The following is a 25,458-nucleotide window of genomic DNA, read 5'->3' on the forward strand; positions in this document are numbered from 1 at the left end:
TTGTTGTTCGACCGGAAGGAAGAGAGACAAGAAAGAGAAGGGTCGCCGCCCTTTTCTTGTTGCTGGAGGATCACCCACCGGTGACTAAGCTAATTAATTGTTATTTAGTGCCACTTGTGCTTCCACATCAGCAAAACCTATAGAGTCCGGTGAAAATGACATAATGTGTACATATTAATAAAGTATAAGAGTTTATTTTACAAAAAAAATAAAATAAAGAATAAATGTGTACAATTCAAAAAATATCTTACTCTATCAAATCATTTTCCCTTGTAATATTAACTATAAATAAATGTGAAAGACCCAAATTTTTTATTCATCCCTACGTTATATGACACATGCAACTTGCTACTGAAACATGTTTAAACTGATAAAATTTTGAAGAAGAAAGAAAATGTGTGTTCCAAAGTTTCAGTTCATTCAAACAAAGGGCCACATCACGGTGGTCGACACTAGCAATTCAAGTTAAAGGTAGTGACAACGGTGGCGTGTCATGACCATGGCCGATGATGGCCACCATGGTGGACGGTGGTGGGTTACATTTACGATTCCAAAAGTCAATAAAGTTAACCAAAACGGTAAAAAGTAAAAACAAATCACGCGGGAATTCATTTACTGCTGGTAGTTGTCGTGCTCAGTTCAGCTTCAGAAGTAGCCGACACTCCTCCGCCTTCTACATCCGTCTTGCTACCATCACCACCACCACCCTTTGATGCATCATACGAAGCATGCAATCCAACAAGAAAGTAGTACACCAGCAACAAACCAGTCCACGCCAAGAACCTCAAAAACGATGCTCCATCAATCGACCCCATGATGAACAAATTAACACCAATACTAGCCGCCGGCAACCATGGAACCATCGGAACTCCCCACAGCTTCGGCTTCCTCGCCTGCTTCATCGTCACCTGCAGTCCCGCCGTCGCCAAAAACCAAACCCCACCCACAATCACATATCCAACCCAACTATTCACATTCAAGAACCACAGAGTCCCGCCACCCACAGCCGAAGCGATAATCAAACTCAAAAACACAATCAGCTTGTTTCTATCGGAATTTGACGTCACTCCGGTGGAATAATATCTTCTCACAATCAACGCGATAGCCACCAGAGAGAAGATAAACAGAGTCGCGATCGAAAGAAGGTTTGCGAGAATATCAAGGCTTGTGAAGAACGCTACTAAACAATTCGCCGCTGTCATGATGATGGTGGCGTTCATCGGCGTTCCACGTTTCTTATGAATCACCGCCAGAATAGGTGGCGCTAGGTGGGTCCGAGCAATATGTGTGAAATACCGAGCTTGCCCTATAAGATTCGACAAAAGAACAGTTGTCATCCCTTTTAAAGCGCCTAAAGCAACTATATATTTCGCCCAATTCATTCCCACAGCCTGAAAAGCCACCGTGAAAGGAGCATCCCTGTCGATTTGATTGTACGGCTGCGCCAGGCATAAAACGGTGGCGAGAAGTGAGTAAATAGTGATGACGATCGTCATAGATCCGACTAACCCGATCGGAATATCCGTACCCGGATTCTTCGTTTCTTCTCCGAGCGTCGCAACACCGTCAAACCCGACGTATGCGAAGAAAAGCACCGATGAAGCTTTTAAAATCCCCCGGACACCGAACGGAGTGAAAGGTTGGAAGTTTGATGTGTTGACTTTTGTGCTCAACGCTACAAGCATGAACAACATTAGAGACATGTAGATTATGGTTGCGATGGAGTTGAATCTCGATGAGCCTTTGATGCTGAATGATGCAAGGAGACAAATGAGAATTGAAACGCCGACTGCTATTGGATCTAAGTGGTTGAATCCCTCTGTTAATGTTGTGACGTTCAAACGGAAATCATTAGGATGATGATTGCATAAAGTTGCAAAATATGAAGTCCAGGAACGTGCGACACTGGCGCCGGAAACTACGTATTCGAATAAGATGTTTCCGGCAGCAATGTAGGCGATGAAGTCACCGAGTTCAACTCTTAGGTAAGCGAATGAACCACCGGCTACCGGAAGTTCGACTGCGAATTCGGTGTAGCAGAGGACAGAGAGTAAAGCGGCGAAACCGGAAATGAGATAAGATAAGAGAAGAGCAGGTCCGGCGAGATCTCTGGCGGCTTCACCACTGAGAACGAAAACTCCGGCGCCCATGACTGCTCCGATGCCGAACCAAATTAGGTCAAACCAGTTTAATGTCTTTCTCATTTCGTTCTGGCTTCGAGCTCGCATGTCATGGAGTTCAAGCTGGTCTGAAGATCGGGAGAGAATACGATCTTTGAGACGTATTTTGGTTTCCAGTAAAGCTTTCCCGTAGTTTGACCAGCTTTGGAATGATTCTTCCGGGAGGAAATCATCTTTCACGCATCCACATGATCGTTTTTTCAGGTTAGTGGTGTTGTTTCGTTGTCCACCATTGCCATCGTCGTTTGCGCTCACCATGTTTGTTCTGAAAAACGAAAATTAGATCTTCATCAAATCAAACGGTTTTCATATCAGATAAACATTACAAACGGAGCAACTTTCACATCTACAATTGACAAATACCAAATTGATACAAAAAGTAAATCGAACATATATTCAACCTAACAACGAAGAGATTGTGCTAAATTGTGTAAGATACCTATTGTTGCAGATTTAACTTATTATTATTATATATATTAAAGTTTGTTCCTACAACTTATTACAACATTGATCCTTCATCTTTATGTTTTTGTTCACAAACAATCATTTTATTTTGGTTTGAATTTTTCATGCCCTCGTCTTTTATTACATATTATTAGTATTTTGTCTTTTGGCAGAAATGGTCCCTCATCATTTTTATTATATATAATAAATTATTATATATATTAAAATTACACGATTGGTCCCTGTGGTTTACCAGATTTAACATTTTTTTTTGGTTTTAAATTAATGTTTTATTTATTAGAAAATACCCACCAAATACCATAAACCCACCCACCATCTGCCATCACCACCACCGCCAAAATTACATAAATGGTCCATATGGTTTAGTCATGGTGACAAATTCAGTCCCTACTACCTGAAAAGACCAAATTACCCTCACATTAACGGACAAAAAACAACCAACATGGTACTTTACTTTACAAAACAATACCTTCCTACCCCGGCAAGGTCGGAGAATCTTTTCTAGTTATTATTATTATTTTTTGAATAAAACTGTTCTTACCAACTGATAATATCGTAGAATCAAAGCGAGAAATTGCATCAAACATTTATGCATTAACAAGTTGTACCAGACAAATCTACACATATCAAATCTCGAAACAGGGTGCAACTTAATTGGTAATCAAAAGTACAGTTGGACATTAATTATTCTGCTATAACAGTTCTTACTTTACTGATATAAGACAATATCAAGGAATTGATTACAGAATATGCATGCGTTAATACACCAAGGAATTAATTACAGAAAAAAGCGCATTAAATATGCATGCATTATACACCTAGGGTTTAAGAACACACTACGAACGAACTCCCTGATTTACCATAAACCCTTACCCATTCTCCCTAAATGCCTTTAAACTGAATAAATCGATCATATAACTGATATATGTACGTTTTCATGATTAATTAATCTGCTTGAAACCAATCGGTTTTCTGCACATGTCGTTCATGCATATGAAACAAAATCGGAACGATGGATTTATAATTTAGATCCGTGTTAAATTACTCAAAATCGAACTTTTACCTGTTTACTGAATCGAGGAGGCTTTAGTCGGCAGCGAATTTGAATGACTGAAAGGATATGAAGTAGAAACTACAAATATAATCATGAAAAGCGTGAAACGAAGTCACCGGAGATGAATCTTTGAGAAACAATGCGTATTAAATAAGAGGCGCATATTGTAGTGCGGCGGAGTAATAAAAAGTAAAATAAAGTTTCGCAGTTTTGTGTTATTTCATTCTTTTCCCCTTAATTCCTTTAATTTTTGAGAGAAGAGAATGTCGTAGACTTCTTTTACATTACTTTGGATTTTTCAATTTGAACTTTCAATAAAGTTAGGCCATAAAATAGGGGAATTTGTTAATACATAATAATAACGTTTATCACCTTAACGATTAAGATTGATTCGGTCAACAGAATGTAAAATTGTAGATTAAGTTCAATTTAAAAATTTATGATATTTATTGTTTCTAACTTGGTTTATCAAAATCTATCCTTAGATTTTTTTTTTAGATTTTTTTTTTGAACAGCCAATTCTATAAAAGGAGGCCCCACTAGCAAGTAGCTAGAAGCAAAACTAGAGCAAATCACTTACACAAATTTAAAGTCTAAAGAAACAAAAACCAAGACAAAATGTAAATAGAACTTAGACCGGAGGGAGTGGTGCCACAAAAACCGCACTCCCTCCTATGCCATGTAGACTCCAACTCATAATTTTTCTCATTTTAACACTTTGAAACCGCATGGTGGGAGTGGGAAAAAGGTAAGGAGAGAGAGAGAGAGAGAGAGAGAGAGAGAGAGAGAGAGAGTGGAGAGTGCAACAAATTTCTACCACACTGTGGCCCAGACCGCACCCAAGGGGCGGTGTTCCGCTGCCACGGTGGAGAGACTGCATTCCCCGCACCACTCCCCCAAGCCTTAGAAACAACTGAATGGGAAGATCAACCACTTGTTCCACCCACAACAACCATCTTTACCTCTGCTTCTAATCCAGAAATGAACTACTAATTTAACATATTCAACACACTTGAGGGGACATGAATTTTTGGGAAAAGATGTGATCATTTCGAAACTTCCACAGTCACCACATTAGTTCATAACTGATTATTCCAAGCCGTTTTTTCGCCTAGAAGTATAGCCAAAAAAGTGAGCCACTCACCCATATTACTGAACATCTGATCTGTTATTCCACACCAGTTTAAGATCTTGTCTGTCACCAATCGAGCAAACGGACAACGAGTAAGAATATGGTCAGCATACTCATATTCATTTATACAAGCGCCACAATATATTGTTTCTACTTCAACACCTCTTGATCTAAGGGCCTGCAGTGATGGAATTTTTGTTTGCGCTGCCCTCCAAAGAAAACAATTTACTTTCAATGGTAGTTCTTTGCATCAAGGAATATACAGTTATCAGATTATTAGTTGTTTTATGAACTATTAGGCTAGTCGTTGTGGTCTCGAAATTGAACTCGGCAACCTCGGCGAACACCAGGCCGAAACCTCGGCATGCCGAGCTCGGCTCGGCAACTCGGCTAGTTCTTACCGATGAGAGAGATTGTTTGGTTTAAAAAATTGAGTCGTTGTCCACCTTTTTCTTACCTTTTTTTTTAATTTTCAAAAAACCCTACACTTTTACCATATATAAACACAACTATTTCTCATATTTTAAACCACTTCATTTTTTCACTCAAACACATCATTTTTGGTCAAAAAATGGCTTCCCCTTCCAACCCAAGACCTCAAAAAAAAAAAAACACCCAAAACCCAAACATCTCACATTCTTCTCCAAACTTTGTTCAAAATCAACGAGATCGGCCTATTTATTCTCCACCAAATTTACACTTTGGTGGTGTATACAACCCATTTCAAGGTCAAACCCAATACAAAAACTGTTGGATTAGGTGTCTAAGCCCATAACTATAATTGATGTGAACTTGATTTGATAGTAGCGTGGTCCTTTTGGGTTGCCTTCACTTTAGCAACTTGACAGGATGACTTATGGAGAGAGAGGTTAATAAATGATTTATTAATATATTACGAGAATAATATATTAATCAGAAATCATATTATTCATTAGTATTTGATCAGAAATTAATTTAGAATTAATTTTGTGATTAAAGTAACTGATTAAAAGAACGGGGACTGTTTTGCAAATCATTGATAGTTGCAAAACTAGGCTGTTAGACTCCTTTAGAATAGAGTGGACGAAAACTATAGGGAGGCCCTATAAAATTCGTCCAAGGCTTCTAGAAGATGAGGTCCATGGACTGCTTAAGGCCTAAGCATGAAATTAGGGTTTCCACCTGAAAACCCTAGTAGCCTCAGCTATTTAAAGACCCCTTCACATAGGGTTTTCGGCCAATGCTTAGAGCATAGAAACCCTAGGTGATTTTCTGCATATTCCGTCCTCTCTCCTCTCATCCTCTTGCTACAAGTGTTTGTGAGCCATTAGAGGTGCAACATTTGAGGCACTATGCTTTCAAGAGTCAAGATCAATCAAGGAATCCTTGTTATTGCTACATAACAAGCAAGGTAATCTTCTTAACCCTTTTATATATAAATTTCGAATTATATATGCTAGATCTAAGGTTATTACTTTGGATTTTCATTTGCATGTTCAATTAGTGAAAAACATAGATCCAAAGTAATTAGGGTTGCATGATCACATAGGATGTTGTTATGCTTAAAAGCCATCAGTGGTATCAAGGCTAGGATGTTTTTCTATTGAATTTGATGTATTTGTGGACTGTCCAAAGCAGAAGCAAAACAGATTCACAATCTGTTTGCAGAACTCGACGAGTTCTATGAGGAACTCGACGAGTTGGGTCGACTCGACGAGTTCATAGCCTGACTCGACGAGTTGACTCGTCAGATGCCTGATTTTTCGATTTTCAGATCTTGTTTGGATTAGGATAATTACCATAATTCGTTTTTAATACCTTAAATTGAATTTTCTGAATGGTAATCTGATTTCCTTATCAAATAAGATTGATTTGGTGAAATTTTAAGATAATGATAAAATTATTTTATTAATTTAATTATTTAAAATTTGATCTAGTAATTTTGAAAAGTTTCAAATTACACCATTTGGTTTCGGAATTTAAAATTTAAATTAAAAGTTTAATTTTTGAAATCTTAAATTCCAGAACCCTATTATTTTAAAAGTTTAAAATACACCCTTATATTATTATAAGATTAAAAGTTTAATTTATATATATGTTTAAGAAAAGTCAGTCTTACCGTTAGTAGGCATCATTCATGAAGCTGGTCTATAAGGGGTGTTTAAGGAAGCGGCCTGTAAAATGACCGCCATTGGGTATCCATTCTTACCCACCGCACTCTTGACTAGTGGAGGGTCGTTAGCCGAACGGGTAGGATATGACATTAATCTCTCATTGATAAGTATAATGATAAATATATAGTAACTAAATGTCTTATAAATTCTCAATCTTAGTCACTTTAGGAAAATGTGAATTTGATGCTAATACATGAAATTGCACATTGCACTTTGTCAAGTCGTTAGTGGAGCGTGTGTGGTTAACTTGGACTAACAAAGGGTGGCAATGGGTAGCTCGTAAATTATCATTGATCAATGGAGCGTGTGTGGTTAACCGGCACATTGATTAAGTGGTAAATGACATCGAGAATACCAAGCTAATTTGCATTGTTATTCACACCTTGTTTGTGATCCTCGGTATCCCAGTCACAAACTTGAAGGGCATAATCGAGATTAAACATGTCATTGAATAGTTCAATGAATCTCAAAGAATCTAGGAATTTCATTTCATTCAAAACCTAATTCATTTAAAATTTCGTTTTCATCGTGGAATCGGTAAATCGTCATTTACCTACTTTCAAATAATTTACAATTAGATTACGGCACCCCTTTTCTGAATTGTGAATTATTGTGTTGGGTCCTAACCTTAATATTTCATTTGGGTGTTATATTAAGGATTTTTCATATCTAATCAAAACTTGTCTTTCTTCTTTTTCAGATGTCTACCTCAAACAACGCTTCCGGTTCCTCCAACAACAACAACAACTCCAACTCTTTCTCGCTCTTGAGCATCTGTGCCAAGGTGACATTCGATGGATCCAATTTTAATGATTGGATTCACAACATCAGAATGGCCTTGCGTTTCGAGGATAAGGAATACGTCCTCGACAAACAGCTGAACGAGATAGACGAAACTAAAGCTACTCCTGCAGAAATAGCTGGGTATAGGTCCCAATGCAAAGATGCTACTAAGGTGTCATGCATTATGGTGGCAACTATGACTCCTGAGCTACAACGGTTTTATGAAGACTATTGGCCTTATGAGATGTGCCAAGACTTGATGGAGAAGTACCATCAAAGAGTGCGTCAAGAAAGGTGTGAGATAGTCAGGTCGTTTATAAGTGCCAAGATGAAGGATGGAGAGTCCATCACGACCCACCTGCAACGCATGTAGAGATATGTGGATCGTTTGCTCAAGCTGAATGTGAACTTCGATGAAGAGCTGGCTATTGACATAGTCCTGCACTCATTACCTCCTTGCTATGATAAGTTCAAAATGACTTATCATCTGAGCACAGAGGAATTCACCTTGAGCAAACTTCAAGGCTTGCTGAGAACTGCTGAAAGTGGATTGAAAGGAAAAGCTGTTGAATCCACTCCTGCTGTTGTTGCTCCAATCCTGGCTATTGGACAAGGAAAAGGGAAAAAGAGGAAAGCTTCATCTAAGCAAAATTGGAAGGGAAAGTCTCATGATGCGTCTTCTAGTAGTGGACCCAAAGGAAAAACCAATTCTGCTCCTCCTGCCTCAGATCCAAAGGATGCAACGTGTTTCTACTGCCAAGACAAGGGGCATTGGAAACGAAGCTGCCCCAAGTACCTGCAGGACATTAAGGATGGCAAGATCAAGCCTTCCTCAGCAAGTATTTACACTATTATGTCTAAAAGTTCATCGCATTCTAATTCTTGGGCCCTTGATACATGATGTGGTTTTCACATTTGCTCTGACTTGTATGGGCTAAGAGAAAGTAGGAATGTGGAGATTGGGAAGATGAATCTGATAATGGGCAATAAGAGATCGTCACCTTTACCAAGATCGACGTTTATTATTTAAAGCTTAGTAGTGGATTATGTTTAGACTTGAATAATTGTTGCTACTCATCAGAATTGACGAGGAATATTATTTCCTTTCATGGTTTGTACAGACAAGGTTTCAGATATTCTTTTGATAATGACAATGGATCTATTAATGCTTATTATAATGGTGTATTTTATTTTAATGCATTACCCTGTGATGGTGTATATGAAACTGTGATGGTTGTAGACAATTTAGGAAATAGTGTGTTACAAATTGATGCGTCTAATGATTTAGACAAATCATGCTTGTGGCATTGTCGTCTTGGACATGTCAACAAGAAGCGCATTGCCTAACTCCAAAAGGATGGAGTGTTGGAATCGTTTGACCTAAAGTCAAATGATACATGCGAATCTTGTTTGTTTGGAAAGATGACTAAACCACCTTTCACTGGTTCTTGTGAAAGAGGTGAAGGATTGTTGGATCTCACACACAGATGTGTGTGGGCCCTTCAGATCCACCACAAGGGATACAAATCGATTTTATGCGACTTTTACTGATGATTATAGTAGATATGGATATATCTACGTAATCAAACACAAGTCAGAAACCTTTGAAAAGTTCAAAGAGTTTAAACATGAAGTCGAAAATCAATTGGGCAGGAAGATCAAGATGCTCAGATCCGATAGGGGTGGTGAGTATCTTAGTATCGAGTTCCACGACTACCTCAAAGGAATGTGAAATTGTTTCATAATTGACACCTCCTAGGACACCACAACTTAATGGTGTGGCTGAGAGGCGTAATCGAACTTTGTTTGACATGGTTCGTTCCATGATGAGTCGAGCTTCGCTACCAATCTCATTCTGGGGGTATGCCTTGGAGACTGCCGCCCATATCCTTAATTTAGTCCCAATAAAGAAGGTTGCCAAAACACCTCATGATATGTGGACAGGAAAGGTTCCCTCGTTGGCACATATCAAGGTTTGGGGTTGTGAGGCTCTCGTTAGACGGGAGACTCATGACAAGCTTGAACCTCGAAGTGAGTGATGTATTTTCATCGGTTACCCACAAAAATCCTTTGGTTACTTGTTCTACAGACCTAGTGAGAACGTGGTCTTCGTAGCACGAAGGGGAGTCTTCCCCGAGAGGGAACTCATATGCGAAAGAGACAGTGGGAGTACAATTGATATTGAAGAAATTCAAGAGTCAAGCGATGAAGGAACCTTTAACACTAGCGATCAACCTGTGGAAGAAATTCATGTTGAACCTATTGACGAGTCATTACCTCTTAGACGTTCCAATCGATTTAGAATAGCACCTGAGTTTTATGGTTTCCATATTACTACAGATGGTGATACGTTTATCAGTGATAGTACACTCGTAAATTTGGATGAGCCTTCTAGCTACAAGGAAGCCATGACGGGCCCTGAGTCTGCTAAATGGCAAGAGGCAATGGACAGCGAGATCCAATCCATGTATGACAATCAAGTTTGGAACTTGGTTGACAATGTACCAGGTCGTAAGACAGTTGGGTGCAAATGGATCTTCAAGAAGAAGACCGACATGGATGGAAAGGTGCACACGTTCAAGGCACGACTGGATGTGAAGGGCTTTACTCAAACCCAAGGGGTTGACTATGATGAGACCTTCTCACCAGTGGCTAAGATCAAATCTATTAGGGTTATGTTAGCCATAGTTGCGTTTCATGATTATGAAATATGACAGATGGATCTCAAAACCACTTTCCTTAACGGGAAGCTGGCTGAAGATGTTTACATGTGTCATCCAGAGGGTTTTGTGGATGCTAAATACCCCAATAGAGTATGTAAGCTTAAGAAATCAATCTATGGATTGAAGCAAGCTTCTCGCAGATGGAATATTTGCTTCGATGAGAAAGTCAAAGAGTTTGGCTTCTCTAGGAGTGAGGATGAGTCTTGTGTATATGTCAAATCTAGTGGGAGTATAGTTAGCTTTCTAGTATTGTATGTTGATGATATACTACTCATAGGAAACGACGTTCCAACCTTGCAGGATGTAAAGTCCTGGCTTGAAAAGTGTTTCGCTATGAAGGATCTAAGAGAGGCTGCTTATATTCTGGGAATAAGGATCTTGAGAAATAGTTGTAGAAGACTAATTGGAATTAGTCAAAGTACTTACTTGGATAAAGTGCTAAAACGTTCTAGCATGGAGAATTCCAAGAAAGGGGAATTGCCTATCCAGAGCAATACCAAGCTGAGTAAGACTCAGAATCCGAGTACCAATGCAGAGTTAGCAGAAATGAGTCGAGCTCCATATGCTTCCGCCGTTGGATCGATCATGTATGCTATGGCATGTACTCACCCTGATGTGGCTTTTGCTTTGAGCATGGTCAATCGATATCAAGGGAACCTGTGTAAAGCTCACTGGATAGCAATTAAGAACATTCTTAAGTATTTGCGAAGGAAAAATGACTAGGTCCTTGTACTTGGTGGCAGTGATAACTTGAGAGTTACTGGTTATAGTGACGCCAGTTTTCAGACAGACCGAGACAACTTCTGTTCTCAGTCTGGTTGGGTGTTTACACTCAATGGAGGAGCAGTAACTTGGCATGTTTTACTTCCTGAATAATTGGATTGTTTATTCTTGTGTTTCAACTTTGCATGTTTTACTTCCGTTCTCAGTCTGGTTGATTGTTTATTCTTGTGTTTCAACTTTGCATGTTTTACTTCCTGAATAATTGGATTGTTCAAATTATCCACAGTCGATCATACTTTGGAAGTAAGTAGTGAATTAAGACTGTCATGAATTGGCTTGTATATTGTCTAAGTGTTTAGACATAGCAATTGTTTGCTGCAACGTTCATGAGTACTCCTGAAATAGGGATTTGAGTATTGGATTAAACCCACACTCATTTGAATTACTTCATGGAATTTATCACGAGTAATTATGAGACCATAATATCGTATAGTCTTTAAACCGATATATATGAGTTGTTGTTTGCGAGTTGGTTGTGCATTGATAATGTGTAAACGCATCAGTAACTTGATGTTATAAAACATATTGTTGTGTACGAATTGATGAGTAAATAGTACAAGCATGTAAGTCAAAGTTTATCTGTTCCTTTTATCCCAAGGGTTAAAAGCAATATCTTGGGCCCCTCGATGATTTTGTGCCGACTTATGTGTCAGGCCCGGTCAGGACTGGATTGATGTGTTCAATTAAGTTCGTTGTCATACAAATCAGAAATCGGGAAACAAACTGTTGGACAATAAGAATGATTATGTTCCATGTCTTTGTCCACATGATATCTTGCAGAACGGAGGATTATATGATCCCTTATCTTAAGGACACACAACTGACTAGGTTAGAGTTCGACAACGGTTTTTGAAAGCTACGATTGCTAATCGAATTTCGAAGTCATACTTGCAAATATAGTTATTAGACTTATTCAAGTGGGAGACTGTTGGATTAGGTGTCTAAGCCCATAACTATAATTGGTGTGAACTTGATTTGATAGTAGCATGGTCCTTTTGGGTTGCCTTCACTTTAGCAACTTGACATGATGACTTATGGAGAGAGAGGTTAATAAATGATTTATTAATATATTATGAGAATAATATATTAATTAGAAATCATATTATTTAATTAGTATTTGATCAGAAATTAATTTGGAATTAATTTTGAGATTAAAGGAACTGATTAAAAGAATGGGGACTGTTTTGCAAATTATTGATAGTTGCAAAAATGGGCTGTTGGACTCCTTTAGAATGGAGTGGATGAAAACTATAGGGAGGCCCTATAGAATTCTTCCAAGGCTTCTAGAAGAGGAGGTCCATGGACTGCTTAAGGCCTAAGCATGAAATTAGGGTTTCCACCTGAAAACCCTAGCAGCCTCAGCTATTTAAAGACCCCTTCACATAGGGTTTTCGGCCAATGCTTAGAGCATAGAAACCCTAGCTGATTTTCTGCATATTCCCTCCTCTCTCCTCTCATCCTCTTGCTACAAGTGTTTGTGAGCCATTAGGAGGTGCAACATTTGAGGCACTAAGCTTTCAAAAGTCAAGATTAATCAAGGAATCCTTGTTATTGCTACATAACAAGCAAGGTAATCTTCTTAACCCTTTTATATATGAATTTCGAATTATATATGCTAGATCTAGGGTTATTACTTTGGATTTTCATTTGCATGTTCAATTAGTGAAAAACTTAGATCCAAAATAACTAGGGTTGCATGATCACATAGGATGTTGTTATGATCAAAACCCATCAAAAACCAACCTCAATTCCAAAACCAACCTCAATTTCAAAGGAAACTCTAATTTTAAAACCAACCACAAATGAATTTCTCATCTCAAATGGACAATGAATTCAATCCTTTTGATGATATTCCCGGCTCGCCAATGAATTTCGAAACCCAAAACCAATTTCCAAGTCAAGCGGAACCCGAAGTCGTCCCCGAAACGGAATCGGATCTGGAAGAGAATCGCCCACAACAAAAAAATGGAAGGGAGGTTCCAAGGCAATGGACATCGGCCGAAGAAACGGCGTTAGCTCGTGCTTGGGTGGATGTTTCTGAAGATCTGGTGATCGGAAACAACCAAGATTGTCCAACTTTCTTCCGGAAAATCACGTGGCGTTTTCTCAACGAGATGAATCTTGGTGATTACCGGAAAAATACCAAGTTTATTCGAAGTGGCGAAATGTTAACAAAGTGGTGACGGAGTTTAACGATGTGTATTCGAGTGTGAAAAAGGAAATGACAAAGTGGTGTAAACAACGAAACCATTTTGCAAAAAGCTCTTGAAATGTACCGGAATCAAAAAGGGATGTCATTCAAATTTCTACATGTTTGGAGCATTGTAAAATTATCAAAAAAATGGCAAGATGTCGGCTCTTCCGAAACTTTTACGAGTGGTTCTGAAACGTCCCAAAAATATGATCCAAAAATTTCATTTTTAATTTAAATAAACGATATTCCCAAAAACATTATCCATACAACCCAAAAGAAAATAAGTATATCATCATCATAACAATCAGAGTAATATCTCAAAAGCAGAATCCATATGGTGTGTGCGATGCAGTCATCCCGAGCTCTTCCCCTTGGAACCAGAAGTACCTGAAACATAAACTGAAAACCGTATGCACAAAACTTAGTGAGTTTCCCCAAACTACCCTATACCATACATAATAAATCACATACTGGGCCCCCGCCCTACATCGGGCTTCGCCCGACATCGGGCTTCCCCCGACATCGGGCCCTGACTGGCATCGAGCCCCACTCGGCTTATAGATCTGTTATTCTCAGGCCTCGCCCACTATGCACGTACAATATATATATATATATATATATATATATATATATATATATATATATATATATATATATCACATAATCATGCTAACACATATAATGATCATAAAACAATAGCATATGTTCCAGTCATCAGGCCTCGCCCGACATCGAGCCTCGCCCGGTATACATAGCAACACATAACACATGCATGGGTCACACAGACTCCTAGCATCCTAGCATAATCAATAAGGGCCGACATTGGTGCCTTAGACCCGCTAAACCCAGTGTGGAAACTCACCTCAACTACTGAATCTCACTACAAAACCCTAGCTGTTGTCCTGACGAATCCCCGAGCTATCAATACAAAATAGCACCCAATAAATACTTGGGTTCCAATCCATAACCATAAGTCCAACAATCCATACTTAGGGTAAAAGGACCATTTTACCCCTCACCTAGTTTGGCACAAGGATAAGGCCCAAACTTAATGTCTAAAACGCCCAAATCCAAATAATCAACCAAAGCCCACTTATGGCCCAATTTTCCAAATTGGGCCCAAACCCCTTTATGGGCCTTACCCTCAAGCCCAATAAATTTTCCTAGTCCAAACTCTTAGCCTAAAAGCTTGATTCCAGGTGGCCCACTAAGGCCCAAAGCAACAAAGTCCAAAGAAATGACCCAACCGAGGCCCAAAAGCTGTGAAGCCCAACAAACTGAGTACGCTGGGCGTACTCAGTTGTACGCTAAGCTCTTAATGCTTAAGTCCAAAGGTCCAAACCACAGATCTGAGCCCAACAAGTGTCTAGAACCATAAAGTCACTGACTTGGTGACTTTGCATTCCCCAAAAGGTCCCAACTTCGAAATTTAGCATTCTACTTCCATTAAATGAACTCAAACTCATGCATGGGGGATTCTAAGCCCTAAAGGTGTCAACTTTATGAATCTAGGACCATATAAACACCAAGAGTGGCAACTCTAAGCTCGTGGAGTGGTATCAAACCACTAGATCTTATCCATGGGACCAAGAAGGTGCTAAAATTTAAACAAGGAAGCTCTAAGCTTCTAAAGAACAAGATAAAAGCTTTATACCTCAAACAAGCTAGAAATGGAGCAGATAATCCAGATCCACAAGCTCTTCCTTGATCCACCACCTTGCACCAATCTTCTACTTCTTGAAAATGGATCAAAATACACCAAAATGGACACTATAAGCTCAAAATGCAAGAAAGAGGCTTAGGGTTTCGAGTATAGGGCTAGGAGGATAGAGGTGACTGAGAAATGAGGGTTTCATGGTACATAATGATGTTTATATAGTGTCTAACCCCGAGAATTAGGGTTTCTAAATGACCCACGTACGCCCCGCGTACATACACGTACACCAAGTGTACGTGCCCGGAGTCCCGATCCCGCCTCGCATGGGTACGCTAAGCGTACCATGTGGTACGCCCTACATACTCGCTTTACAGCTTGTACGCCAAGTGTACCATGTGGTACGCCCCGCGTACAACACAAGGACTAAAATGGACTAATTAAATTATACAAGGGCAAAAGAGAAACTTACCAGGATTCAAGTGTTACAGGTTCTTCAAAAAGAACCAAAACATCTGAAACGATACATAGTCAATCGTCTAATGCACATATTGGGATTGACCTCAATGAAGAGGAGCCTATTAAGGTTCCAAGAGCCACTCGTCTCATGGGAAGAGACCGAGCCAAGCGAAAGGGAAAAGCGGCGACAACTAGTTCCGGCGACATCGATCAACTAACAACAAAAATGGACAATTGAAGTCGTCCTTGGAGCAATACTTGGAACTTGCACAAGAGAAAGAAAAAAACCCATGTCATGTCCATCGTAACGAGACCCACAATCGAGTTATCCAGACGCGAACGGGAAATGGCGATAAAAGTCAAAGAGGAGCTTGCAAAAAAAATATAACATCTAGCTTTCGCTTTTTTAATTTTCATGGTTTTGTTTTTTGTTTTTTTTTTGTTTTTTTTTTTACATTTCTAGGTTTGTAATTTGAATTTCCATGTTTTTTTAGTGTGTTGTATTTTTATTTTATGTTGAATGAAATTTAAGTTTAAAAAAAATATGTTTGAATATTTATTTCTATATTAATTAAAAAAAATAGCATGACAAGTGTGGCAACCCGTGCCATTCAAATGACAAGTTTTGGCTAACGTGTGACAAATCTGACGTGACGCTTACGTGGACCGTGACAAATGTAACACCATACCCACTAGCCTTAGGTGGTAATGGTAGCTTACAGGGAGTGGCACATCATCATCCCTCGACATAGATGAGGTGGGTCGGCATACACCGCCTCTTAGGTAAAACAAGTTCAATGTTTGAATGTATAAAAAAATACTATTAGCTAAATAAGAATACAAAATAAAATATAAATAAAATATGTTGTCATTATCACTTATTAACCCTGGTTATAAAAGGTTTATAAGATTTTGATTGTCGTATCTGTGCAATTTATGTAACAGTTAAATTAAAAAATTAAACTTCTTATATTTTGTTTGTTAATATATAATATTAAATATTATTAGTCTCTATTAATAATTTTAATAATTTTTTTTAATTGAGTGAGTTGAGTGGGTTCAAAAAGATAAGATTTCCGTGTGTTGTGGGTTCGAAAAGATGAAGAAAAATAAAAGAGAAAAAGTGATGTGGCAATGGGTTCGGTGGGTTGGGAGGGAACGACTCCCTTCTCTCTTATATACATCGTGCACAAACTAATAAAACTTGTTAATGATAGCAACAAAATCATGTAGATGATGCTACAACTTCTTATATACATCGTGCACAAACTAATAAAACTTGTTAATGACCGAGGTGATATATATATCTTGTTTCTTAGGTTTTTTCCTTATTGTAGGTGTTTGGTGATGAGATAACAAAATAATTTGTTGTAGCTTATAAATTAGTTTTTTGATAAATAAACTAGGGAAGAGGCTGTGCGTTGCACATGTTGGATTTTTTTTAAATGTTTGGAGGAAAAATTAGTTTTCAAGTTCAACATATTTATAGCACTGCCACAAGAATAATTATATATCAAAAAGTGTTACTAAGCCTCATAAATCCCCAAAGTACTCCAACATGTGCTTCATATATGAATATTGGTTTGAAACAAAGTATTTGTCAACAACATTTATGAATGATAGATTCGTTAACTTTTGCATGAAATTAAATGAAAAGATCGAGCTATATCTTTCTAGCAACCATAGACTGGTATTTTTCCCTTTAGCTTCTCAATTATCTGCATTTAGGAAATTTGCAATATAAAAGGGATGTTAACTTCTTATTATTATTATTTATACTTGTATGTATGAGGGTCATAAAACTAATTTTTGAAATCATAACTTAAAAAGTATGTACAGTTTTCAGTCGCTTCAGCCACCAGCACAAGATTGCTTTGGTCCTTGGCCCTCTTTATGAGATTACAAAACCCAATCTAAATAGTGGAATCAAAATCAATTTTTATTTCCTTTTTATATTTTTTATATATTATTAACAAAAGTTAAAAAAAAAAATACCCATACCATTGATCCTACAAGGTTGTAGTTGATTGGTATAATGGAATCACAATCAACACATGATGAAAAGAAGTTGATGGAAAGCAATGAATCTGAGAGGTCATGTGAAGTGGTAGTGCCATTTGTAATTAACATGAGAGATAAAGAACCGATATCTTCATTCTTCACCTTTGATATTGATGATAAAATTTCTATCTGAAAATCTTCATTGTCATTAAAAATAGAAGCTGTTAAAGCATCTATCTGTGCAAGACTTTCTAAGTTTAATAAATGCATTAGATTTAAAAGAGCCCTTAACTGATCTGTTACTGTTGTAGATTGAGGAAGTAAGTTATTAAGTGATTCCAATGTTGAAAATGGTTCGACATTCTATTTGCAACCACAGACAAAATTAGGGAACTGGGGTAATTCCGTAATGCAGTAATTTTAAACATGAAAGGTTAAAATAAAATTTACACACCTCTTAATGTGGTTTTTCAAACGAAGATTGCCAATTATCATTGATATTTCCAGAAATTTGGTTGACACAAAAAGGTTGTTCATCAGTTCTTTACCACAACTCGGGTGCATGTACAAAACTCAGGAACAATTTCGTCCAAAATTAAGCATCTACAACATCAACCGGAAATTTTGTCCATAATTGTCATCACAAACCAAAGAAGAGGCATGAACTAAAGGCAAAAACCAGAAAAATAACTCCTAAACTCAAACTTACCAAAAATCCATTATTTAAAAACCTCAATTGCAAAGAAATGGAAGCCAAAATATACCTACTCTCAGTCTTCACCTACCCATTCCAAAAACTGCACCCAAACCCAACATTAAGCCTCAAAAGGTTTTATAAAAAAAATCTATAAAAAACCAGAAAACCACATCAAAAATAAATAAATTTGAAAATAACCAAGTTATACAATCATTTATAGTTAGAAAGATTTGTGTAGATCAGTACCTTCTTCTTCACTTGTGCGTGTTCTTGAAGCAAAGTGAGTGGATTTGTAGAGACTGCAGTTGAAGATCCTATACCAGTCTACCTTCCTCAACATCCGACTGTATATACCTTTTTTTACTGCAAAAGATACAACCAAACAAACATGGAGTAAGACTTATAAAGTGGTTCACAATTTAAGCGCTTGCAAAACATAAATAAATCATGAAGAATTTCAAGAGTTACTGAAGCAATATCACCATAAAATATGGATTTTTTGGTTTAAAAATCATGACTGGAAAGTTCAAAAACCCGACACGAAATCTGGAATATTAGAAAAATATAGAAAAGATTGATAAATTTCTATTTCCATAAGCTTTTTTGTTCCATTTGGATACATTTCAACAACATATAGTTCGCTTTCTTCCCCATATTCATCTAACTGTAGTTGGAAATAGACTTTATGGCTACATTAACATATGTGCATACATCCCTAAATAATAGAATAAAAAAAAAGATAATTCTCTCCTATTCTTCCTATGCCATCCACAGATGCACAAAAAAATAGAAACATAAGCCAATAGTCAACATATCTTTTTAACTCGATTAAAACTTCTAAACCGCAACTCATTTCAAGAAAAAGAAAGAATAAAATTATGTTGTAGTTTATCTGTAGCCTACCTGATAAAACAAATAAAATGTACTTCAGCAACCCTGTCCATCTAGCATAATAAACTGGACCTGAAAAATTCATATATGTATCATCCATCAATGTCATGAATGGCTAATTGCAGAAAAAAGTAGAGGCAAAAATGAATTTGAAATAACATCATAATCATTATATATAACTACACATATCTTTTTTACTGATTTGAAAACTTCATAAGTCTAAATACAAATAGCAACTAATACACATACATATCCACCCATACACAAATAAACATGTATATACACCTATACAGATACACAACATTATCAAAATCGATAATAGAAATACAACATTATCAACGACACTGGGTTGCAGAGAGTGTAATTTACCTCTCAGATTCGATAATAGAAACACATTCAATGGTTCACCCAAATGCCAGTGAAGTTGAATGATCTAACATTATCAAAATCGATAGTCGAATGTGAATTTGGATTGAGAGAGTCGACGACCTTCACCATATCTTTATTTTCTGATTTATTGAGAGCGAGATGAAGGCAGCCTCGATCTCCCTTCTCTCTCTTCCTGGGCGATATTTGTTTTCTTTCCATTCTCAGTTTAGCCCTAGCAAACACACACAAATGACATGAGAAGATAAATCGTCACTGAATTTTTGAAGCAATCGAGTTTGGAAGACAGATAGATAGAATTAGAAACAATCAAATCATACCTCACGATTGAAGACCTGAGCAGCGAAATTGAACAACAATGAATGGAATATAGAAGAGTGACTTTTAGGGGTTCAATTATAGATACGAAGCGAGGATCAGGGCATTAAATCAATTCAACATACACTTCAAAACAATCGTGTAGCGATGGATGGAATGACCATCTATGAAGTCGGTGGCGAGCAAGTGGAGAATGTGTGGAAGTACGATAACATCGGTGGAAGCATCGAGAGAAAGATAGATAAGAAGCCGATAATCAGATAAAAAAAAAAGTACGATAACGACGGTGGAAAAACGGAGTCTCTGGTGGGAATTAGAGGATTGTGGGTGCAAAAGAGATTAGCCGCTGAAGAAAGCGGTGAAGGAAACGTGGAAGGATAAGGAGCGGAGTAGGTGGGAATCACAAGAACATAACACGAAGCACCGAGTTTTGTTTATTGAGGAGGTGGATCAATCTGGCGGTGGATTATAGAACAAGAATAATCGAGAAGACGATCAATGAGCCAACCGAGTTATGATTCGAGTTCTGAGTCAGTTCTGAGTTATGAACAGTACCTACTCGGGTACTGTTCATAAGGAACAAACTTTTAATATATATATAAATATAAATAGAGATAACTTATTAATAAAATAATTTATCACTTGTAAGCTAAAAACTAACATGCTAAACAAAACCTTAGTTTCGTGTACATCACCTGAAACTTGTTTGTAAACTTTTAGTTCAACGAATTGCAATTGAGAATTTTAAAGGCTATAGTGTATTCAATTTTTTAGTGATATATATATATATATATATATATATATATATATATATATATATATATATATATATATATATATATATATATATATATATATATATATATATATTGTTGAGATCGGTTGAGAACTCAAAGTTTCCCGAGAACCCGAGAACTAAAAGTGGAGCGTTGGATCAAAAGTAATTCGTTAAGGACATGATCGTAATCTTACCAATCTCATTTAATGTTTAATTTTTTTGTGTTATTTAATATATTAATATAAATGTCTAAAAATTTACATCATAAATCAAAATTTCAGATTTTTTTAAAAATAGTATTTTTCCTTTTTTTTAAATGCAGATTTTTTAATTTTTCATAGAAAACATGTATTTTTGAAAAAAAAAATTGAAAAAAATATTTTTTTTAAAAAACTGATTTTTTTTTTCAAAAAAACTGCAATTTTTTTTAAAGAAAACTGCATTTTTTTCAAAAAAAAAACTGCAATTTTTTAAAAGAAAACTGCAATTTTTTTTTTAAAAAAAACTGCAAGTTTTTTAAAGAAAATTACATTTTTTCAAAAGAAACTGCATTAAAAAAAACTGCATTTAAAAAAAAGATAAAGTTTTAGGTGCATATATGCATATTTTTTCAAATGCATATATTCATATTTTTTATACTATAATATTCGTAAGAAAATCATAAAAAAAACTCATTTTATTTACCAATCTATAAACACAATAGAATAAGTATTTTATTCGATACAAAAAAATATTAAAAACAAAAAAATGTACAACATTTCAAAGCGTTTTTATGTCTTCGTGTCAATATTTCCATATTTTTCTTCAATTTATCATTTTCACCTCTTCAATATTGACCACAATTTCTTCCAAATCTACAAGAAAAAAAAATGATTGATGCAAAAACACACACAAAAATACATATGTGATTAACATATGAATCACAGGCGATTCACGTATGAATTACATGTGATGTATATGTGAATTACATGTGAATCTCATGTAATTCATATGCGAATTACATGTGAATCACATGTAATTCATATGTGAATTATATGTGAATCACATGTGATTTACATGTGAATCACATGTAATTCATATGTGAATTACATGTGAATCAAATGTAATTCATATGTAAATTACATATAATTCATATGTGAATTACATGTGATTTATATGTGAATCACATGATTAAAACTAGGTAATTTTGTGAACTTTTATTGAAACTAGGGAAAAGCTTACTTTACAGCCTGATTTGGTGTATCCAGTTTTTAGGTTCATGATTTGCAATGTTCATGCTCAAATTCATTCCATCTTGTGGTAATACACTCATTCCAGGTGAATCTTCCGCCATTGCCCTTGAAAACACATTAGATAAAAACACTAGTTGTTTCGAGTTATTCAGATTCAATCTAAAAAGAGTTAGTACTTTAACAAATCTAAGTTCTTCACAATATCTCATAGAATTTACAAGCACATTAGTCAATCATAGAAACTAATTGAATAGATCATACCAAATGGAATGGATAGAGAGTATAACCATAGCTACTTAAAATTGACATATTACATACCACAACACAGTCAAGTCAAGCTCCTCCATCTGTCCATAAAGCCAATGAAGAAACAATAAGATGCTGTTTTTTTACTAAATATAAATCTCAATGGAAAACAAAAAGAGATGCATACCCTGAAGACTCATCAAATACATAATCGTTTTCTGTAGATCCAATACTTGCAAGTGAAAACAGAATTGAGGGGCAATAACGTGGGAGAAAACATACCTTGTTAGAATCAAACCATTTGAAAATCCCTTTCAAGAAGTCAACATCTTCACTCTTCAATTCAACACTCTACAATAACACAAAGCAGTAATTGTTCATACGGGAATTCTAAGTTAACTAATTAATTTTTTTAATTTAGCCAATAATTTCCAGCTATAAGTCTGTTGTTCTTGTGTACTGTATGATTTGTATCTCATGTCTTTAAATTTTGTGCTAAGTCCTATAAGTTTCCTGTTCCGGCTTTGTGATTAATTCATATATAATTTTATATGATGATAGGGCGAGGATACTGCATGGGTTGATGTGGAGCTCAGTTGCCCAAATCCATCTGAGAATGACTGGGTTGGAGTTTTTTCACCTGCAAATTTCAAGTAATGTTCTTATGTTACACACCTGCATATTATCTTGCAGCATTTGCATCTTCATATAAAAAAATAATAATTATATTAACCATGTGAATATGTCAGTGCATCAGATTATAAACATAATCGTTTTCTATAGATTCAATATATTTCAGAGAGCTACGAATGAAATGACAGTTGTGCAAATTAATAGCTTATTTTGTTAAGTATGAGTATCATAGTGTTTCACCATCAGATCAAATACAACCACCATTTATTATAAATTCAGTGAGTATACCAGATGATTTCATCATCTCAAAAAAGAATCATTGATTAAAAATGTATATGAAATTGCAATATAAAGCCACAGATCTCCTCAATTCAGGTTAACGTAATTAGAATTCATTGAATCTTTGTCCTTAAGGCAATAAGTTTGTGCAAATTCTGGTTTCTCATATTCATATTTGATTTGATTCGACAAAACTTATGTTTATTCAAGGTCATTACAATTTCAAATCAATGATTCGGTTCCTATTTTCCTTTAAACTCAAATTCATCAAAAAAAAACACATCATCAACATATTTCAACGATCAGATTAACCGTTAACAATTTAAAGAAGTTCGTTCTCATTCTAAAAAGAAACAGGTAGTGACAAGTAACATGAATGACATGCATACATCTAGCGATCTGAAGAAGGAATCGAACTGTTTTTTAATTTACATCTTTGAAAAATACTTTTAGTGGACAGGGGAGAACGAAGACTTACGCGTGAATTAGATCAGGATCTATGGAACGATGTCGATCTGTTGATTTATGTATTCGTTGTCGATGATTAGAGACTGACAATTATGGATTAGAAGTCGTTGTTGGTCATCTGATTGGAAAATCATCCGGAAATAGAAGCGATAGTTTCATAGCCAGCAATGTCCGTTGTCAGAGGAAAGACTTGTCGTAACAATGGAAATATCGGTTCGTTGAAGGTGGTGAAGGAGATTCGAGCATATACTAGATATGTTGATCTGTGGAACGACGCCGATTTGTTGATTCACTGATTAGTTATCGATGATTTGAAGATTAGGTATTGTGGATTGGAAGACGCCGTAACTCAGAACAAATTCCACATCACAACCATCCGACTTTCTTTTTCTTCATCTTCGTTCACATGTTGATCGGAAAATCTGCAACAATGGCAATCGATAGAGGCAGGAGGAACCGAGGAAGGCGATGAATATGTGAGGCGTAGATATTTGGGGGTGACATAGAATTTATGTGCGTGAGAGAGATAAATTTAGATAATCAGTATTTTATTCCAAATATATTTTACCCAGATTACCCTCACATCCTTCAATTTTAAACACAAAAACCCATCAGATTTGAGTGTATTTACATATTATGCCACAAATCATCTAAGCCGTCCAAATAATTGATCCAACGTTCCACTTTTAGTTCTCGGGTTCTCGGGAAATTATGAGTTCTCAAATGATCCTCTCTCTCTCTCTCTCTCTCTCTCTCTATATATATATATATATATATATATATATATATATATATATATATATATATATATATATATATATATATATATATATATATATATATATAGAGAGAGAGAGAGAGAGAGAGTTAGGTTCTATAGAAAACAAAAAACCCTAAAAATCATAAAAATACATAAAAATACATAAAAAAATACTTAGAGATCACAAAATTTTTTTTTAATAAATAATCGCAGCTTTTTCTTAAAATTCGCTGAAAAAAAATCAATTTTTTTTTGTAAGTTTTTTTTTTCTCAAATTTTTTTTCAGCGAATTTGTATAGAAAGCTGCGATTTTTTCAAAAAAACAATTAATTTTTTTTTGTGATCTCTAAGTATTTTTTTTATGTATTTTTAGGGTTTTTTTTTTCCAAATAACCCTTCCCTATATATATATATATATATATATATATATATATATATATATATATATATATATATATATATATATATATATATATATTACCCCTCAAAAACAGAAAGTGGGAAGACATCAACAAAAATACTTTCTTTTTTAAACTACCATTCAAGATGCTTATATAATTACATAGATGCATATATTTTTATTCCTTTTTAGATGTCATAATGTTGGAATATTTTTATTGATATATAATTGAGGGGTAATATATATATATATATATATATATATATATATATATATATATATATATATATATATATATATATATATATATATATATATATTACCCCTCAAAAACAGAAAGTGGGAAGACATCAACAAAAATACTTTCTTTTTTAAACTACCATTCAAGATGCTTATATAATTACATAGATGCATATATTTTTATTCCTTTTTAGATGTCATAATGTTGGAATATTTTTATTGATCGGGTTTGAGGACCATCTTTTTAATAATTATTTTAATGTTGTTATACATATGTGATATTAGGTTAGTAATTATGTCAATATGGCATAAACGGTACCTCATTTTTTTCTTAATATTACTTGATGAAAGTAATATATATATATATATATATATATATATATATATATATATATATATATATATATATATATATATATATATATATGCGCGCGGTATGTAAAGTTTATCTTTAATATCTCTTAGGACGGAATGAGTGTTTCTCTTCCAATCCACTGTCAGCTTCATATCAGTTTTTCTTTTTTTTCATCCCACAACACATGCAAATT

General features: G+C 35.6%; 1 protein-coding gene, 1 long non-coding RNA gene and 1 pseudogene across 13 annotated transcripts; all 3 read right to left on the minus strand.

The window, feature by feature from the left end:
- Nucleotides 1-359: 359 nt before the first annotated feature.
- LOC145134187 (cationic amino acid transporter 1 pseudogene) lies at nt 360-3,857 on the minus strand (annotated as a pseudogene). 3 transcript variants are annotated; one of them, XR_013718977.1, is made up of 2 exons: nt 3,709-3,841; nt 360-2,445 (listed from the first exon to the last, which is right to left on the minus strand). The product of XR_013718977.1 is annotated as a cationic amino acid transporter 1 pseudogene, transcript variant X1 (transcript). The 3 variants fall into 3 exon arrangements; XR_013718978.1 differs by lacking the exon at nt 3,709-3,841 and adding an exon at nt 2,582-2,615; XR_013718979.1 differs by lacking the exon at nt 360-2,445 and adding an exon at nt 2,942-3,039 and having other exon boundaries at nt 3,709-3,857.
- Nucleotides 3,858-17,129: 13,272 nt separating this feature from the next.
- LOC145129060 (protein BREAST CANCER SUSCEPTIBILITY 2 homolog A-like) lies at nt 17,130-20,334 on the minus strand. 8 transcript variants are annotated; one of them, XM_079063819.1, is made up of 9 exons: nt 19,877-20,334; nt 19,539-19,770; nt 19,182-19,241; nt 18,525-18,641; nt 18,291-18,378; nt 18,036-18,184; nt 17,582-17,944; nt 17,418-17,493; nt 17,130-17,298 (listed from the first exon to the last, which is right to left on the minus strand). In XM_079063819.1, the coding sequence occupies exons 7-9, from the start codon at nt 17,849-17,851 to the stop codon at nt 17,291-17,293; spliced, it is 354 nt and encodes a 117-aa protein (XP_078919945.1). In that variant the 5' UTR covers nt 17,852-17,944; nt 18,036-18,184; nt 18,291-18,378; nt 18,525-18,641; nt 19,182-19,241; nt 19,539-19,770; nt 19,877-20,334; the 3' UTR covers nt 17,130-17,290. The 8 variants fall into 8 exon arrangements, 1 of the variants encoding a protein (XP_078919945.1); XR_013717268.1 differs by lacking the exon at nt 17,130-17,298 and having other exon boundaries at nt 17,342-17,493; nt 17,582-17,770; nt 17,874-17,944; XR_013717265.1 differs by lacking the exon at nt 17,130-17,298 and having other exon boundaries at nt 17,343-17,493; nt 17,582-17,778; nt 17,874-17,944.
- A 1,082-nt stretch (nt 20,335-21,416) lies between these two features.
- Nucleotides 21,417-24,006, minus strand: LOC145134955 (uncharacterized). 2 transcript variants are annotated; one of them, XR_013719440.1, is made up of 5 exons: nt 23,521-24,006; nt 22,413-22,770; nt 22,203-22,231; nt 21,874-21,989; nt 21,417-21,506 (listed from the first exon to the last, which is right to left on the minus strand). It is a non-coding gene; the product is annotated as an uncharacterized LOC145134955 (long non-coding RNA). The 2 variants fall into 2 exon arrangements; XR_013719439.1 differs by lacking the exons at nt 22,413-22,770; nt 23,521-24,006 and adding an exon at nt 22,318-22,401.
- Between the last annotated feature and the right edge of the window lie 1,452 nt (nt 24,007-25,458).

This window comes from Lactuca virosa, chromosome 8, assembly GCF_052849685.1.
Source record: "Lactuca virosa cultivar CGN04683 chromosome 8, Lactuca_virosa_CGN04683_v6, whole genome shotgun sequence".
Classification (NCBI taxonomy): Eukaryota; Viridiplantae; Streptophyta; class Magnoliopsida; order Asterales; family Asteraceae; genus Lactuca; species Lactuca virosa.

Excerpts from the sequence above, each read along its gene's own strand:
- LOC145129060 (XM_079063819.1), bottom strand. The coding sequence starts at position 17,851 with ATGCATTTATTAAACTTAGAAAGTCTTGCACAGATAGATGCTTTAACA. Across the intron at positions 17,494-17,581 it reads ACAACCTTGTAGGATCAATG|ATTGGGTTTTGTAATCTCAT; the intron begins GTATGGGTATTT and ends TCCACTATTTAG.